The sequence below is a fragment of the Tauraco erythrolophus genome, chromosome 25 (genome assembly GCF_009769465.1).
Source record: "Tauraco erythrolophus isolate bTauEry1 chromosome 25, bTauEry1.pri, whole genome shotgun sequence".
NCBI classification, from domain to species: Eukaryota; Metazoa; Chordata; class Aves; order Musophagiformes; family Musophagidae; genus Tauraco; species Tauraco erythrolophus.
Window position 1 is genome coordinate 7,714,472 of NC_141489.1, and position 17,729 is coordinate 7,732,200.

The following is a 17,729-nucleotide window of genomic DNA, read 5'->3' on the forward strand; positions in this document are numbered from 1 at the left end:
TGACAACACTTTGAGTGTGACCATCCAGCCAATTCCTTATCCACTGAGTCATCCATGCATCAAATCCATGTCCCTCCAATTTAGAGACCAGGATGTAATGCAGTACAGTGTCAAATGCTTTGCACAAGCCAAGGTTGATGATGTCAGGAATTGTCAACATTAGGAAATTTTGGAATTGTGTTTTATCAAATCATAGAATCATTAAGGTTTAAAAGGACCTCTAAGATCATCAAGTACAACCATCAGCCTAATACAACCATGGCCACTAAACCACGTCCTGAAGTGCTACATCTACATGTTTTTTGAATGCTTCCAGGCATGGTGACTCCACCACTTCCCTGGGCAACCTCTTCCAATGTTTGACTACTCTTTCAGTAAATAAATTTTTCCTAATATCTAATCTAAACCTCCCCAGTGTAACTTGAGGCCATTACCTCTCATCCTATCGCTAGCTACCAGGGAGAAGAGACCAACACTGACCTCACTGCAACTTCCTTTCAAGTAGTTGTAGAGAGCAATAAGGTCTCCCCTGAGCCTCCTTTTCTTCAGGCTAAACAACTCCAGTTCCCTCAGCTGCTCCTCATAAGACTTGTGCTCCAGACCCTTCAAGAGCTTTGTTGCCCTTCTCTGGATATGCTCCAGCACCTCAATGTCCTTCTTGTAGTGAAGTGCCCAAAACTGAACACAGTACTTGAGGTGCAGCCTCACCAGTGCTGAGTACAGGGCACGATCACTTCCCTAGTCCTGCTGGTGACACTGTTGCTGAGACAGGCCAGGATGCTGTTGTCCTTCTTGGCCACCTGGGCACACTGCTGGCTCATATTCAGATGGCTGTCAACCAGCACCCCCAGGTCTTTTTCTGCTGGGCAGCTTTCCAGCTGTGTTCCCCCAAGCCTGTAGCGTTGCGTGGGGTTGTTGTGACCAAAGTGTAGGACGCGGCACTTGGCCTTGTTGAACCTGAGACAATTGGCCTTGGTCCAATTATCCAGCCTGTCCAGATACCTCTGTAGAGCCTTCCAACCCTCAAGCACACCAACACTCCTGCGCAGCTTGGTGTCATCTGCAAACTTGCTTAGGGAGCACTCAATTCCCTCGTCCAGATCATTGATAAACAAGACTGGCCCCAGAATTGAGCCCTGGGGAACACCACTTGTGACTGGTCGCCAACTGGATTTAACTCCATTCACCACAATGGTTTCTGCTTGATATAAGTTTATGACTATTTTTCTCTAACCTATTTTTTTGTGTTGTTTTGTTATTTTAACTTAGTAAGACACGTAAGGTATGCTTAGCCATTGTTTTACCCGCTGATAGTCCTTAGCTCACACCCTAGGTCAGAGAGGCTTCAGATATTTCTGAACTGCATGAAGCATTAAATCCGCATTGCTAACAATGTCTCATCCCAGTTTAAGTTGGCAATTCTTTTCTGACTGCTGCTGAACCTCATTGGCGTTCTCTGGCAAAAGCTACATCTTCACCTTTCTATTGGGGATCTGCTGCTTGTCATTTTCATAGCTTCTCCTTGAACTTGCAAATGCTTCTAAGCAGCCACTTATCTTTAACTGGTGCTATAGGCAAGACGGGAATGCAGAGAAGTTCCCTGAGCCTAAGCAACGTCTGCATTTCTACTGACTAGTGATACCTGCAATCATTCAGACATGGGAGCTTCACTCATCACTGACAGAAAGCAGGTCTCTGCCTGATAAAAATAAGGTGTTGCATGCCATGCCTTTTTGCAGACTCCTCTGATTTTACAGAGGGTGAAACTGCTGTAGCAACCAGGAACTTTGAGATTTGACTGCCAAAAGATTCCACCTACAAACAGCTTCCCAGCCCTTTTGCTGCCAGCAGATGATAGCACTGTATGTTTTGCAGCTTCTTATTATAAAAAGACACGTCACCCACAATGTGAAGCTAAATCAAACCTTTTAAGTACTTTCAGCAAATGTTCACCTCCAGCACATCAATTTTAATCTTATTTCGCCTGGGGCCTCACAGATAGAGCATGGTCTCTAGCACCTGTGTGCCTCTTCTTGCCGAGCAAGTCAGAATGGTGACAGCTCTCTCCTGTGGCAGAGAACACTAAAAGCACCCTAAGTGAATAAACACCTTTCCAAAAGGTTATATGGAAAAACATCGTGAAGAACAAGGAAAACTGAATAGCAGGGAGAGTATTTTGCATTTTTTCCTCATACTTTTATTTATACATGGGGAGAAGAGTGTTCATGCTTCCAGCCTATACATTTCTTGCTTCTGCAGAGATGTATGGGAACACCACAAGCAAGATTAAATATCTCTAAGGTTTCAGTGCTCAGCCTCCCACAAGGTGCTAAGGATGGAAAAGCTTCATAGTAAGAAAGGCTCTGGCAGCACAAAGCAGGACTCCCAGCCTTGTTCCTTTAGTATCTTGGTTTTCTCAGAGCCAATAAGAACGTCACAGAAAGGGAGAAGTTCAGGGACAGCATCAACATCTCTGTATGTGGACTGCCAGAGATGAGTGCTTACATCAGCCTCAAATGATGCACAGGATTTTGTATCCTCTGGCAAACTGTTACAACACAAATTCTTACTCCAATCATACGTAAAAAAAAAGAAAGAAAGAAAAGGAACAGCTATCTGAACCCCTTTCCAGCTCAGCCTCAAGCCTCGTGAATGTACACTTATCAAAGTCTCAGTCTTACCCTTGTAGAAAATCTTGTTCCTTACTTTTTTTCATGTGATGCCCCACTGTCTTCTAAGGCAGGAATAGTTCCTATTCCTCACCCTCAAGTCTTTAAGCTGCTTATGTGCACAGCACATGAACCTGATTTAGGGTTTATTTAGTACTTTCTTGCCAAAGGAGAGTAAGGAAATTTGCTTTAAGTTGCTTTTAAAATGAGTCTGGACATAATGTGGCTAATGATGCTTATTTCTTACTACTGTCAACTCCAGCTGGGTGTAAGAGCTATCTCTGTGATTGTTATTGCATGTGCTTGTATTCTTTTGTGCAAGGATTGCATTTGGAATGAAGAGCATATATACACTTAAAAGGATACTCAAAGCGAACCCTAAAATTTCTAGGAGTTTTAACTTGGTAAAAGTAATTAAAATACATGAAATGAAGTGAAAAAATCCCTCATGCCCTTTTAATCTTTTTTTGATCACTATATTCCTTTCAATTTAAACCTTATAATTGGGATGGTAAACCAGGCTTTATTTCACTTTCTGGTCATATAACATTTATAGATATTTTTAAGAAGATAAACTGATTGTTTTCTTGTTACTACCTTAAACAATACCAAACTGCATAAGAATGATAAATATTAAATAGTTTTTTGTACAGATGAATTCTTCTGTTGTCTTATAGAGTATTAAAAATAAAATATAATAACATTATTTCTGAATTCTATTGGGCATAATCTGACCTGCCTGATCTGTTTCCCCAAAATACTAAAAAGTTCTTGCTAAAATTAGATACAGTGTTGTAAACAGAATTTCTTTACTTGATCTCTCCCGCTACCTGCTGGTCAAAGTGTTTATTGAGCTCGCAACATTTTCGGTTTGATGAAATCCAGTAAATAGGTCAAATGAAAAAAAAAAAACCAAACCAAAAACCGACGGACTCCCAAACCACACAATGTGTTGTCTCTGCACACACCACAAATTAAACTTCTTTGGTTCTTGTTTGCATTCTTGCCTTGCCAGTAGATGCAGATGAAAACTCTTGCTATGTGATACAGAGACTTTAGAAAGTCCAGTGCCAGAAAGGCACAAGTGAAAGAAGTCAGCTGAACTGAGATTCAAAGCTTTGTTCGAAGATACAAGCCAAAACAGTTGTAGAGTTGTAAGTGATTTGTAACAGAAGAAATAGAGTGGAATGTGGGAAATGCAGCACTGCTTTGACATTCATTAGTATTTCTAAGGGAGCTTTAAACTGTACGTTATTCAAGAAACCCAGTGGTCAGAATGTGCTAGGCTGGAGGAAAGATGTTTTGCTGGGTCTCAGAGATGTGTTTGTGCCTGTTATGTCTAAAGCAGGCTAGGGTCTTCCAGAGATATGGATGTCTTGCTAAACAGGGAGGAAGTCTGAAACAGCAAGGAATGCAACATAAACTTCCTGGCTTCGGGCAATGAGGAGGCTGACAAGAAGATGGACGTATACAAGCACCGAAGAGTCTGGTGCGAGCTGTGTTCTTCTGGTGAGGCTCTCTGCTCCTTTGAACTGCAAGGTTTTCTCTGGAGGGGTTTCTCACTGTTGAAGGACCAAGCCACGTCAGTTCCACCAAGTTCTGCCTATGTACCTGGTGTTTCTAGAAACAGGTAAGTCTGCTCTCGGCTGGGAATTCTGTATGCCACAAGCCTGTGTAGATAATACTTCTTTAATTTCATTGAACTGGGAATTCAGGGTGCCATACATTGGAATCCATCTTTTCGTTAGGTGTACTGCAGTCACGATAATGACTATACTGAGGGGCGTGCTCTTGAACAGATGTAATTGGGTTTGGTGGTACAGTTGATCAAGGGGAGGGTGGATATTAAAGGACTGGCCTTAGAGATGGTCACTTGCTATAGGACTCTGGTAAAACGACTTATTCTTTGGAGTCTGCTATGTGTGAAACAGGAGAAATTAAATTCCTTAAAACCTATGTACTCAAATGCTGCAGGGACTCAGAGGAGGGTGGAATGACTTAAACAGAAAGACAGAGTTGGTCTGTTCTTGCTTTAAATTCTATTCCATTTATATATTTTATAGTAGCATCAGTGGGAAAGTTTCCATTTGTTGAACAAGTTTGTGTATTTGGAACTCTGGGTGAGATGTTTAAAACTGTTGAGTGATTTGATCTGCTACTTTTCATCCTATAATGAACCAGGCAGTTTTTCCTCCCCACAGTTTTTAGTTGAAAATCTTTGACTTCAGTCAAAGTAGAGATTAGTAAAGATTGCACATACAGAGCAGCTTCCAAAGCCAATGATTTTGTATGTACATCGTTTTTCCATGGGGAGACACAAAGGTTTCCCACCACTAAACTTAGAATTTGAGCAATAGTAATACCTCCCTCCCTCCCTCCTTCCCTCCCTCCTTTCCTCCTTCCTCACTGTGTTGTACAGCAATTCTGGAACCTGGGAATGGCACTCAAAGAAAAATCCCAAATGCAAATTGTGCTATGGCTGACTTACAGATAGAAATTGATCTGGATAAGGTTAGAAGAGATTTTTTTTGTGAAGTGGTGGTACACTGTGATGCTAGGAGTTGGAAGGGAACTTACTGCTGCACAGGAAGGACTTCTATTTGACTACTATAACTCTGAGTGAAAACATAATTCATGCTGTGCTTGTTATCCAAGAAAAAGTCTGATTAGCTGGTGGTTCTAATTTTATTTTCTTTCATTTGCTGCAAGTGAATATCTTCAGGACTGCTTGACTGGAGCAGAACTGATTGACTAAGCTGCTCTGGAAGAAATGTCCTGGGATTTTTTCAGCTGGTCCTGAATATCCATTCAAAATATTTTTATTTTCCCTGGAGTGTGACACAGAAAGAAAGACTGCATTCATAAGAAAAGTAAAAGTTTTAGAATAAATGTTCTTTTTGCTCTAAAGAAAATCTGCACATATTCAGTTGTTTTAAAAGAGCTACTATAGGATTATTTATTTCATCACAATTATGTCAGTTACCTTTCCTTAGCAGACAAAGGTATGACTGGTTTTTGAGGTGCTGTTCATTTTAATGGATTTTTCATGGCTTTGAAAATTTAGTCTCTGTGTATAATTGTCAAGATGCTTTAAAATAAAAAATATCAATGCTTCTATGTGATGAGGAATAGTTAAAATTCATAATGTGCAATGAAAACATTTTGAATTTCAGGAGAGGATGGAAGTCATGTTTTTGTAAAGGGCTGAGCTGCTGTGGGCGCAATGTCTGAGAAGTTCATTTTCATGCATGGGATACATCTAAGAATGCATTCAGGTAAGCTGCTCATTTTTTGCTAGAGAAATATGAGGATGCTTTTTCCAAGGGCCTTGCTCCCTTTTAAAATTCCCAAACATGAAAGAATTGACAGAAGCACAAATCACTCCCCTGCCAACTATAGCAGCCAGTTTTGTGAAGTAAAAGGAAGATAATCAGTAAAATCCTGCTTGCAGTAGGTTCTTTCAAACCTGTTGTCTGATAGAGTGATGAAGTAGCTTCCCAGAGGTGACATTCAGAAGAGAAACTGCAGCCAGGTAAGAAAGATTGGAAAAAACCACTGCAAATAGATGGATATCTGCAAAATAGATGATATTATTCCCTGTGCATTTAAATGAACTTAAATGAAAGTGAAATTAAGTTAGCCAGCTGTGTGTATCATTTTTCAAGGCCAGTATCAACTGTGATTTTTGCTACTCAATTATGTTATCAATTTGATGTCATTCTGTAAATTTAGGCCTGCTTTCTGACTGGACAAACCGATCATGATTTCCAGTCCAGTCTTACATTAGAAAGGATTTGAAGGCTACTACCTGTTTATAGACAGAAACAAAGCTTAAGAGCGCTTGTCCTCTAGGGAAGGATTTGAAGTTATATTTGAGGAAGGAAAAAATGGGATTAAAATCCTACAATGCTTCTTTTCTGTAAATCAGCAATTTAAAAAAATAGAACTAGTGCATAAGATTAAAAAATAATTAGAAGATTCAGCTTTCTATGGTAGTGAAAACACTTGTGGCAAATATCAACCTACTTTTTGTCAAGGAGGTATATCTGACACTAAATCCCACTCAGTGTAAGAATTTCTGACCTTTTTTCCCCCCTTTTTTTTTTCTAAAATATAATATATTCTATTTAAATACACGAAATATACACAATACCATAGACTCAATTATGTAAATCCAGCTTTTCTGGCATACTCATCTTAAACTGCAACTTGAAGATAACTATACAGATATCTATATATTGTAGTCTAGAAACACTATTAATAGAGTGCTTATGTACTTCAATTTTTTAATCCTTATCATATCTGAGATTTTGTTTGCTTCTTGGATATCTTATAAAATAATTTCCTGCAAAATCCCTGGAAACTATTTCTTAAAAACATGATTTTTATTTGTTGCTGAGAGTCAGAAATTCTAGATCACTGATTTTGACAGCACTGTAAAATATCTTGAGTGTTAATGATGCAAACATTATTTAGAAAGAAATGAGGCTGTAAGTACTCAAACCCCAATAAAGTATATGCTACGCTAATATTGTAGAGAAGTGGCTGACTCTTGAAAGTAAATAAATGGAGCTCACAGAGGAGATCTCCAGAGGGTTTATGTCAGCCTCTCTTTAGCAACACAAAGAGGTTATCCCCTGTATTTTTCAGCAGAAAATCACAATGAATAAGGAAGATCACTGAGTTCTAGGAAATGGCCTTCAGCTACAATTTACAACCCTAGCTGCTTGAAAGCTTTACAGTTAACTCTGAGCGAGGTCAAAGAACAGAAATTTTCTCTCAATGCTCTATCATGTGATGAGTCTACTTGCCTAATTAATTATTCATGAGTTAAGTAAAAGTAGATTGAGCACTGAATCTTGAGAAACTATAGTTAGAGAAGTGTACCCAGTCATTTATCCCAGCTGAAAGAGCACACTATAGTTTTGTGATGGGGCACGGTCCAATTAACTTCATGTAGAGTTCTCAGCTACCATGTAGTACTGATGTAAAAAACTCCCAGCAAGACTTCCAGAAAGGGATATGTCTGAAAGTCAGTGTAAGTAGGTCCGAAAGCAGAAATGGTGATTTGCATGAATCTGTACAATATGTCAAACCAGATAATTTTGGAAATCTCACCGCACTATGATACTAGCCTTTGAGTAATTTGGAGGATGCCACTAGAAGTTACAAAATGCAAGCAAAGTGTTGCCCAGTGACAGGATGAGAAGCAACAGGCACAAACTGAAACACAGAAGGCTCCATCTGAACATCAGGAAACACTTTATCACTGTGAGGGTGACCAAGCACTGGCACAGGTTGCCTAGGGAGCTTGTGACGTCTCCCTTGTTGGAGGTATTAGAAAGCTATCTGGATGTGTTCCTGGGCAACTGGCTCTAGGCGGCCCTGCTTGAGCAGGAGGGTTGGACCAGATGACCTTCAGAGGTCCCTTCCAAACTCAACCATTTGGTACCAGTGTGACTGTATGTGGTCTTGTCTCCTTTCTGAAAGCAGTGACAATGTAGCCTGAAATTTTTAACCTTATTCTCTTAAGTTGAAACAGACTTTCCATTGAAAAGGCTTTGTTTAGGTGCTGTAGCTCTGGGTTCAAAAAATTAAAAAGAAATTCTGTTGTAATATTAATTGGAAAGATTAGTTTAACAAATGGGACATGTTATTTTGTATGGACATGACACATCTTACAGTTGGCAAGAGGAAGGTGCAAAGAGGAGGACTGAAAGGAAAAACAAAGAAATTTTTTGTAATGGACTGAAAGACAGTGAAGGAAAAAGAAATTCACTTCTGGGACTGAAAAAACACTGAAAGTGTCACTAAGTGGTTCCTTTTCAACCACGAAAAATGGTAAAAAAGGTAACTACTGTGGAGACAGGCATCACCCTTGTAGAGTCTTATAAGTTCTTGTAATTAACAAGGACAGCTGGGTAATAACACTTGGAGGTGGAACTAGACTGAAAGTAAATCCTGGTAAGAATAGAAGATATAAGGGTAGCAGTGGATGTGAAAGGCCATTCTAACAGTTAAAAAGTGAGGTCTTGAATGAGACTGAGGGTGCAAGGTCAGTTTCTCTCAGTACGAACTCACCTATTTTAGGATAGATGAAGCTTCTTGGGTCAACACCTAATAGAGATGATATGTTACTGACAACAGTATGAAGGCTGTGCACTTTCTTTCATGCAATGTGTGGCTGTACGAGCATGCTCATTTACGGTAATTAAATCCTATAAGGGCATGATTCTGTAGAATCAGTGCAGATTCACTTTGGCTTCTCTGTTCTACAGACGAAGACAAAATCTGTAGAAAGGAACCACAACAAGATTTTTTAATGGTTTCCTTTCACTTCCATAATCTTGTCTAGTGTGTAGGAGAGTTGAATTCCCATTCAGGGATGGGACAGGTTTGAATAAATCCTGCCGTTTACCTAGGGTCAGCTGTTCTAAATTCATGATGCAAGCAGGAAACCTCATGGTAGTGGAGATCATACAACTGTCCATATAGAGGGAGTGGACCTGTGACAAATGACTGCATCTGTGTCTGCAGAAAAGGGGTTTTGCTCTAGAGGGTGGAGAGGCCATGTGCAAAATCTGGCTTGGAGGTCAACCAGTCTAAAACCTAAGTGATTTAATTAGAATTATTATTAAGACAAAGATGTATTGGAAAGAAAAAAGTGTACACTAAACTTTGGTCAAAGTGCAATGTTTCCAAGATATTAAACTGAAATACTTACTATAGGATTGTAATACGGTTCTGAAGACGCTTTAGCAAAATTGATGAGGTTTGGGAACAGATATATAGTGCACCACAACTGACAATGGAGAATTTTACACCATTTCCTGGAACCTTCATTATGATTGGATAGTTAAAATAGTGTATCAGGTGCAAGCTGGCTGTTCCATAAATATTTTCATGGTGACATAGCATTCGACAGTTTATATCAAGACACATACTTGGAAGTGGATATATTTGCATGTACTTCCAAGTAAGACCAAACAGCGGAAAACATCTCCATGAAATCTTTTGGTTTACAAATAAACTAGACAAACAGGATCAAATCAGTGCTTGTTCTCGATAGTTCAGCAGCTCTGATCCAGTATCCTGTTAATTCAACGTTAAAGACTGCTTTTAGCATACTCCAATGTTTTAATTGGAGCAGTTGGTATAGCATCGCTATAGCAGATGGTACAGCTCTGTAGGGTGCCCATCGTAGTAGAAAATTATGTGCTTTTGTAGTTTTACATTAAAAGTCCAATAGAGAATTCTAAAACAGAAAGTGGTGGGAGCAGAAGCATGTATTTGTCTCAAACAACTTTTCTAGATTGATATCTTGGAAGTAGTACCCTGAATTTATCTTAAAGAACAGGGCATATTTTGCACCAGGCTAAAACAAGTAATTCTACTTGCTTAAGTTGTGAGAACTCACCAATTTTAAAGTTCAGTTTTTTGTAAAGCTTCTTAGCTTTTTGTAAAGTTTCTTACAGTTATGATAAATCGTTTTTGAGACGATCATCTTTGTTCAAGGAAGAGCTTAACAATTAATTAAACTAAGTCTGAAGAACACTAAAGAACCTGATCATTCCAGAGTAACTACTGAGTAGCAATACAAGGTTGCCTGGACTTGCATGGTTTCCACAGGTTTTTAAATCTGAGTTCCAAGTATTGTTTTGAGGTGGTTTGGTAATAACTTCCATGCCAGTGGGAATTCTGGAAGTGGCAATGCACTTATCTTTGGGACAAGGACACTTCTGAAGGTAAATCCAAGTGAGTATAATGCAAGAAGAAAAAATAATGAGTTGGAATAAAGAATTATCTCAGTATATTTCACTGTTATGTTTACACGTAAGTTCTCAGGCTTACTGATGTGTAGCTAGTCATGTGCAGACAAGAAAGAGATAATACTGAATTTTGATCTGTAACGACACTTTCTCTGTGCCTCTATTAGAATGAAAATAGAGGCAGAAAGTGGGACTGAGTTGCTCTGTAGAGTGTCTGTCCATCGTAAAGGAGTGTCAGAATAGAAGGGTACAGGCTCTTTGGGAAGGACAGGCAGGGGAGAAGAGGAGGAGGAGTTGCCCTCTATGTCAAACACCAGCTGGAGTGTATGGAGCTGCACCTGGGGACGGATGAGATGCCAACTGAGAGCTTATGGGTTAGGATTAAAGGGACAGCAGGGACAGGGGACATAGTAGTGGGGGTCTGATACAGATCGCCTGACCAGGAAGACTGAGTGGGTGAGGCACTCTACAGATGGATAGGAGCAGCCTCACATTCATGAGCCCTGGTCCTCATTGGGGACTTCGACCACACTGATATCTGTTGGAGGGACAACACAGCAGGGCATTGGCAATCCAGGAGGTACCCAGAATGCATGGATGATAACTTCCTTCTCCAAGCGGCAGAGGAACCAATGACGAGAGGTGCTTTGCTGGACCTTGTTCTCACCAACAAAGAGGGGCTGGTGGAGAACGTGACACTCAAGGACAGCCTTGGCTGCAGTGATCATGAAATGGTGGAATTCAAGATTGCAAGCTCACTACTCTGGATTTCAGGAGAGCAGACTTTGGCCTCTTCAGGAATCTCCTCGGTAGAGTACAGTGGGATGAAGCCCTGGAGGGAAGAGGGGCCCAAGAAAGTTGGTTAATATTCAAGGATCACCTCCTCCAAGCTCAGGAAAGATGCATCTCAAAAAAGAGGAAGTCATATAGGAACACCAGAAGGCCTGCATGAATGAAAAAGGAGCTCCTGAAACAACTCAGACACAAAAAGCAGGCCTACAGAGGGTGGACGCAGGGACAGGTAGCCTGGGAGGAATAGAGGGAAATTGTATGAACAACCAAAAATCAGGTTAGGAAAGCTAAAGCCCTGATAGAGTTAAATCTGGCCAGGGACATCAAGGGCAACAAGAAAGGCTTCTATAGATATGTCAGTGATAGAAAGAGATCTAGGGAAAATGTAGGCCCTCTCTGGAAGGAAACAGAAGACCTGGATACCTAGGATATAGACAAGGCTGAAGTTCTCAATAACCTCTTTGCCTCAGTCTTCACTGGCAAGAGTTCCAGCTGCACAGCCCAAGTCACAGAAGGCAAAGGCAGGGACTGGGAGAATGAAGAACCGCCCACTGTAGGAGAAGATCAGGTTCAAGACCATCTAAAGAACCTGAAGGTGGACAAGTCCATGGGACCTGATGAGGTGCATCCGCGGGTCCTGAGGGAACTGGTGGATGAAGTTGCTAAGCCACTATCCATCATATTTCAAAAGTCGTGGCAGTCTGGTCAAATTCCCACTGATTGGCAAACAGAGTTTTTGTTCTGTTCCCACTGACTGGAAAAGGGGAAACATAACCCTCATCTTTAAAAAGGGAAAAAAAAGGGGACCCAGGGGACTACAGGCCAGTCAGTCTCACCTCTGTGCCCGGCAACATCATGGAGCAGATCCTCCTGGCGACTATGCTAAGGCACGTAGAAAACAAGGAGGTGATTGGTGACTGCCAACATGGCTTCACTAAGGGCGAATTCCACCTGACTAATTTGGTGGCCTTCTATGATGAGGTTACAGCATTGATGGATAAGGGAAGAGCAACCGACAATGTCTACCTGGACTTGTTCAAAGCATTTGACACTGTCCCACATGACATCCTTGTCTCTAAACTGGAAAGACATGGATTTGATGGATGGACCATTCAGTGGATAAGGAATTGGCTGGATGGACACACTCAAAGAGTTGTGGTCAAAGGTTCAATGTCCAAGTGGAGGTCAGTGATGAGTGGTGCTCCTCAGGGGTCAGTACTGGGACCAGCGCTACTTAACATCTCTGTTGGCGACATGGACAGTGGGGTCGAGTGCATCCTCAGCAAGTTTGCAGATGACACCAAGTTGTGCAGTGTTGTGGACATGCTGGAGGGAAGGGATGCCATCCAGAGGGACCTTGACAGGCTGGAGAGATGGGCCTGTGAGACCCTCACGAAGTTCAACAAGGCCAAGTGCAAGGTCCTGCACGTGGGTCGGGGCAATCCCAAGCACAAGTACAGGCTGTGAGGTGAATGGATTGAGAGCAGCCCTGAGGAAAAGGACTTGGGAGTGCTGGTGGATGAGAAGCTCAACATGAGCCAGCAATGTGCGCTGGCAGCCCAGAAAGCAAATTGTATCCTGGGCTGCATCCAAAGTGTGGCCAGCAGGTTGAGGGAAGTGATTCTGCCCCTCTACTCTGCTCTTGTGAGATCCCACCTAGAATACTGTGTTCAGCTCTGGAGTCCCCAACACAAGAAGGACATGGAGCTGCTGGACCGAGTCCAGAGGAGGCCATGAAGATGATCCGAGGGCTGGAGCACCTCTCCTATGAAGACAGGCTGAGAGAGTTGGGGCTGTTCAGCCTGGAGAAGAGAAGGCTCTGGGGTGATCTTATAGCAGCTTTCCAGTACCTAAAGGAGGCCTACAGGAAAGCTGGAGAAGGACTTTTTACAAGGGTGTGTAGTGATAGGACAAGGGGCAATGGCTTTAAACTGAAAGAGGGGAGATTTAGATTGGATATAAGGAAGAAATTTTTCACTCTGAGGGTGGTGAGGCACTGGCACAGGTTGCCCAGAGAAGTTGTAGATGCCCTGTCGCTGGAAGTGTTCAAGGCCAGGTTGGATGAGGCTTTGAGCAACCTGGTGTAGTGGAAGGTGTCCCTGCCCATGGCAGGGGGGTTGGAACTAGATGATCTTTGAGGTCCCTTCCAACCCTAACCATTCTGTGATTCTGTGATTCTATTATCATGGAAAAGTTTGTGGTTTGTTTTTGGTTACTTTTTCAAAAAAAAATCTAGGAATGTGAGAACAGTGAAAAATTCATATCTTAGAGAGGAATAAATCCTTAAGACTTGGGCTCTTTGAGGGTTGGGGAATATTTGAAAAAAAAATAAACCCTGAAATTAAGAAATATTGTTGTGTTTAGGCTTTATTAGATGAGGCGTTTAGACAGTTTAGATGTGAGGTGCCTTGATGTTGCAGGCTGGTGTAAACTAGGATTAGATAAGCACTTACTGAGTTGGATGGAGGAAGTGCTGCAGAGAAATTTCCACTCCAGTCTTGCTTTTTTTTTTTTTGGTCATAGATGTCTTCTCCCAAAGATTCAGATTGAATAATGAATTCAGATTCACCCTAGAAGTGTGCAGCAGTATAAATCAGACAGAATAACAGAAGTCATTCAAGTTTCTGTTAAGTTCTGTTCTGTGCTTGCAATTTCAATGAGGTAGTTTAAACGAAGAAAACTAGTCCAGACAACATTTCCCATAAAACGTGTATCTATGTATGACCCTTTTTTTCCCCCATTTTTTACTATGAAAGGCACAACTTTTTCATTGTAGTCATGTTCTGGGACTCATTAGGATGCTTTTAGCCAAGAAATTCTTAAGTTCAAACTTCAGAGTTGATTTTTGTAGAAGACTCTCAGACAGTGCAACTGCAGGAAGAATAAAGCAGATATTTGGACAGTGGACATGGTTAGATGTGACACCAAGTAAGTGCAGCCTAGTTAATGATACTCAGCTTTTTTATCTGTTTCTCTTTAAACTTTTCAAGATACGGAATCTATCTGGCTTTGAAGATAAAGTCAGGGGGAGAGAAACTGAAAGCTGAATGTAAATCCTAAGACAAATACTTGGTGGTATTAAGCAGTTTATTCCAATGAGTGCATGTTTTCACATAAGAAAAAAATTCCTAAGATATTCTTCTGTAAACTTGTCAAAGGCCAGGGAGCCCAGATTTAGTATGGTAAGGGGATGAAATTTGCTGAAGGACATGAAAATACAGTTTGAAGGGCCAGTTTCACTTGCTCTGAATTAAAGCAAAAAATACCTGAAGGTCCATAATACCAACCCATAGATAGTAATTCTTTTTGTGCAGAGACAACCTGAAATACTGCAGGAATCTTTCACTCGGTTTTCCTGCTTGTGTTATGTAGAGGTCAGGCTAAATACTCTTAGTAAGTCCTGATTCTTAATTTGTGATCAGAATGGTATTTCTGTTAGATTTTGCCTTAGATTCATAGGTGAGAAGTTGTTGTTCTGCTGAATTCTGTGACAAGTATTTCTCTTTTCTAAAGGGCAGAAAATACTGGGGGATGGGATGCTGGTAATGAAAAGTGATACGTAGAAAATGATAGGTGCTATTTCAAGGTGCTCTTGTGCTTAGAAATATTTCAAGGTAGAGGATTTTTGCTATTTCAAGAAACATGCTATGGACATGATGTTCCAGAATGCTGATAATCCAGCAGTGAGCAGGTATAGAAGAGATGTGGTTTAGGACAGACAGACAGATTGACAAACTTGAGCCTAGTTTTTGTGTATGGCTGCGGAAATCTGTGGGAGATATGTAAAAGGAGTTCTGTTCTGTTCCTTATCTTAAGACTTTCAGGTAACTCTGGGAAGGCTCAGATCGTGCTCAGTGCAAATATTTCCTGATAGTGGCGTCAAATAGCTCTAGGTATGTAGATCATCTTTCTGAGCATACCCAGAGAGAGAAAATCTGTGGATCATTATGATACTTGCCACCAGCCTGGATAATGTGTAGAGAGTGAAAGAAGGAACCTGATGTGGGTAAGCAGACAGCCAGAAGTGGAAGGACCCTCAAAAAAGCCAAGCAGTGTTCAGCACTGATCCACTCTGCAAGAATGCAGCAGGTTTTCACTTTAGAGTGAGCATCCTGCTTGCCCAGGGTGTAAGAGAGGAGGCTGCCAGTGCAGGCCGACTGGTGGAGGTGTTGCCAGCTGGGAGCTAACCCTTTGGGCTTCTGTAAAGTGCTCTGCTGTTGTGACACAAACCTCAAATTCACCTTTGGCTCAGGGACTAAAGTCACCATCTCACCAGTAAGTAGGTTAATGCCTGCATCTTGTAAACTCATCGACAACGTTGTTCTACGGCTGTGCTGTAACCTGGCAAGAAAAGGAATTGGTTAGTTGAAATGCATTGTACGGATTTAAACACTGTAATGGTTCTTGCACTGGAACAATATCCACCTGTAGATGGAAATCTGGACAGACAGGAAGGTGGACTTCATCAGTTACTCTGAGCCTAAACTGGGTTCATGTTGTTATTCCCATCCCTTTTTGCCATCCCAGCACAGCAAGGCTTTGGGGCAGTGTACACACAAACATTAAAGATAAACATACATATAAACATACACATAAACACATAAAGTGTTCCCTGATAACTATGGAGCAGGTTCTTCCCGTCTCTGATGCCTGAGGTGACTGTAATCAAATCTAGTTATTCCCTTGCATTCGAACATGGGAAAAGGTATTTGTCAGAGAGAGACTGGAGGAGGTCTGTGGAAATCTGCATGGGCATTCACAGCTTCTCTCAGAGGCAGATCCATGATTGAACGTATCCAAGGCCCCCAACACTCACCGAGGTGGCTGAATGAAGAGGCTCATTTTGTACAGATCTGTCACACAGTGTAAGTTCTGCAGGATGGGGGAAGTTCACATGGGAAAGTGGAACCAAACTTCTGGTTGCCCCAGGTGAGCTGCCTCTTCTCTGAGTCAAGGTAGTCTCAACGTAGATGACACTGTACTTCAAAAAAAACAGTTGTTCAGTGGGAAAATTCAATCCACCCCAAACCAAGAGAATTGTTTGCTAAGAGAGTAACTGAATGCAGTTCAGAAGCAGGCTGTTGCCAAAGAGTAGTACCAGTGATCTCTTGGTGACTATAGTGTCTGCTGGATAGTGTAGAACAAGAGAGATGGTCTGCAGAACAGTGATGTAAATTTCACAAGCTGTGGAGCTTTCCTGTGAGAGAACATTTGAAAAATTGGTAACTTCTGCAGGTTCATGCAACTGGTTTTCACATTGTGGGTACTTTCACACTTGTAACATTGTCAACATCTGTGTGAAGCCTTTTCCCAGTTGCATACGACTTGGGGTACAGAGCTTCCAGCATGCTAAGCCAGTTTTTAATCATGCAAAACCAGCTAGTTGTTCAAATTGGGAGGATGCACTTGGACAATTAAATTATCCCAGTTTGGATCCAACTGATTTCTCTTTGCCATTTGGCTGAGGGGTTTTTTTGATGGGCTCTTTGTTGTCGTCATTTTTTCATTTATCAGTTCAGACACAAACTTCTGTAAATGCATGGTCTGAATTCAGTTTCTGGTTTTGATGTTTCTGCATTATGCTTTTCAGCCTTTCTCACAATCTGTTCAGATTATTCTGCTGTCTAGGGCATCTCAGGTTGTATGATACAAGCTCATGGATGGTAGTGCCCGCCCCCCCCCCCAGAGTGGAACTCAACAAATATTAGTTAATATAAGATGAAGTGCAGCCTGCAAAGGAAGATGGACATTGCAAGGGAACAGAGCAGAAAGGTAACATGGACTGGTCAGACTAAATTAGACAGCTGATGGCAAGAATGTGCACAATAAACCAAGACGCAGCCATTTCGGCACTCTGTCCTGAAAAGTCCCAGTGCCGGTGAATGACTGGCATTCTCCAAGCAGCCTGAGAAAGTCATCTCTCCGTTTTTATCTTTCCCTCCTGTCAGTGTTGCAGTTCCCAAGGCAAATTCCTGTCCAAGGGGCTAATTCCACTTCTCACAAAAGCAGATGAGAGAATAGGCTGAGCCTTGGGTTCCTTTTGGGCTGTGTGTGTACACCAACATAGGAAAAATCCAATTTGAGCAGAGGACAAAGCTACATGTTCCGCCAAGTAAGTTTACTCCTCCTGTTTCTCCACTTTATCCTGTCCCCTGCTGCTGCATCCTCACTGGTGCAGGTGAAAGACATGGAGGATTTGTTTTTTCCTAGTCTTGCCATGGCTGGGCAAAGGTGTGGGGAGAGCTGCTGCTTCTGATGTGGCTTGCTGGACTTTTTGTTGAGGAAGGAAACGTTTTGTGATAATGGCTCCAACTACAGCAAGGTGACCTTTGGCTCAGGGACCAGACTGTCCATCCAAGCCAGTGAGTGTGCTGCTTGCCATTGATCTTAAATATGGCATTCTTGCAGTAGGAGTGGTTTTATATTCATTGCTTTCTTTTAACCTTTGCATATCTGAAATGTCTTCTCTCCCATCACAGACTCTGAGAATGCCTTCAGC

At 41.6% G+C, this 17,729-nt stretch overlaps 1 gene segment (V, D, J or C); it reads left to right on the top strand.

The window, feature by feature from the left end:
• The first annotated feature begins 3,713 nt into the window (after nucleotides 1-3,713).
• LOC147527051 (T cell receptor alpha chain constant-like) overlaps nucleotides 3,714-17,729 on the top strand; it is a 36,399-nt gene continuing 22,383 nt past the window's right edge. The window contains 2 exon segments of the C gene segment in view: nucleotides 3,714-4,299; nucleotides 5,843-5,944. Of these exon segments, the coding sequence occupies nucleotides 5,893-5,944 (52 nt within the window).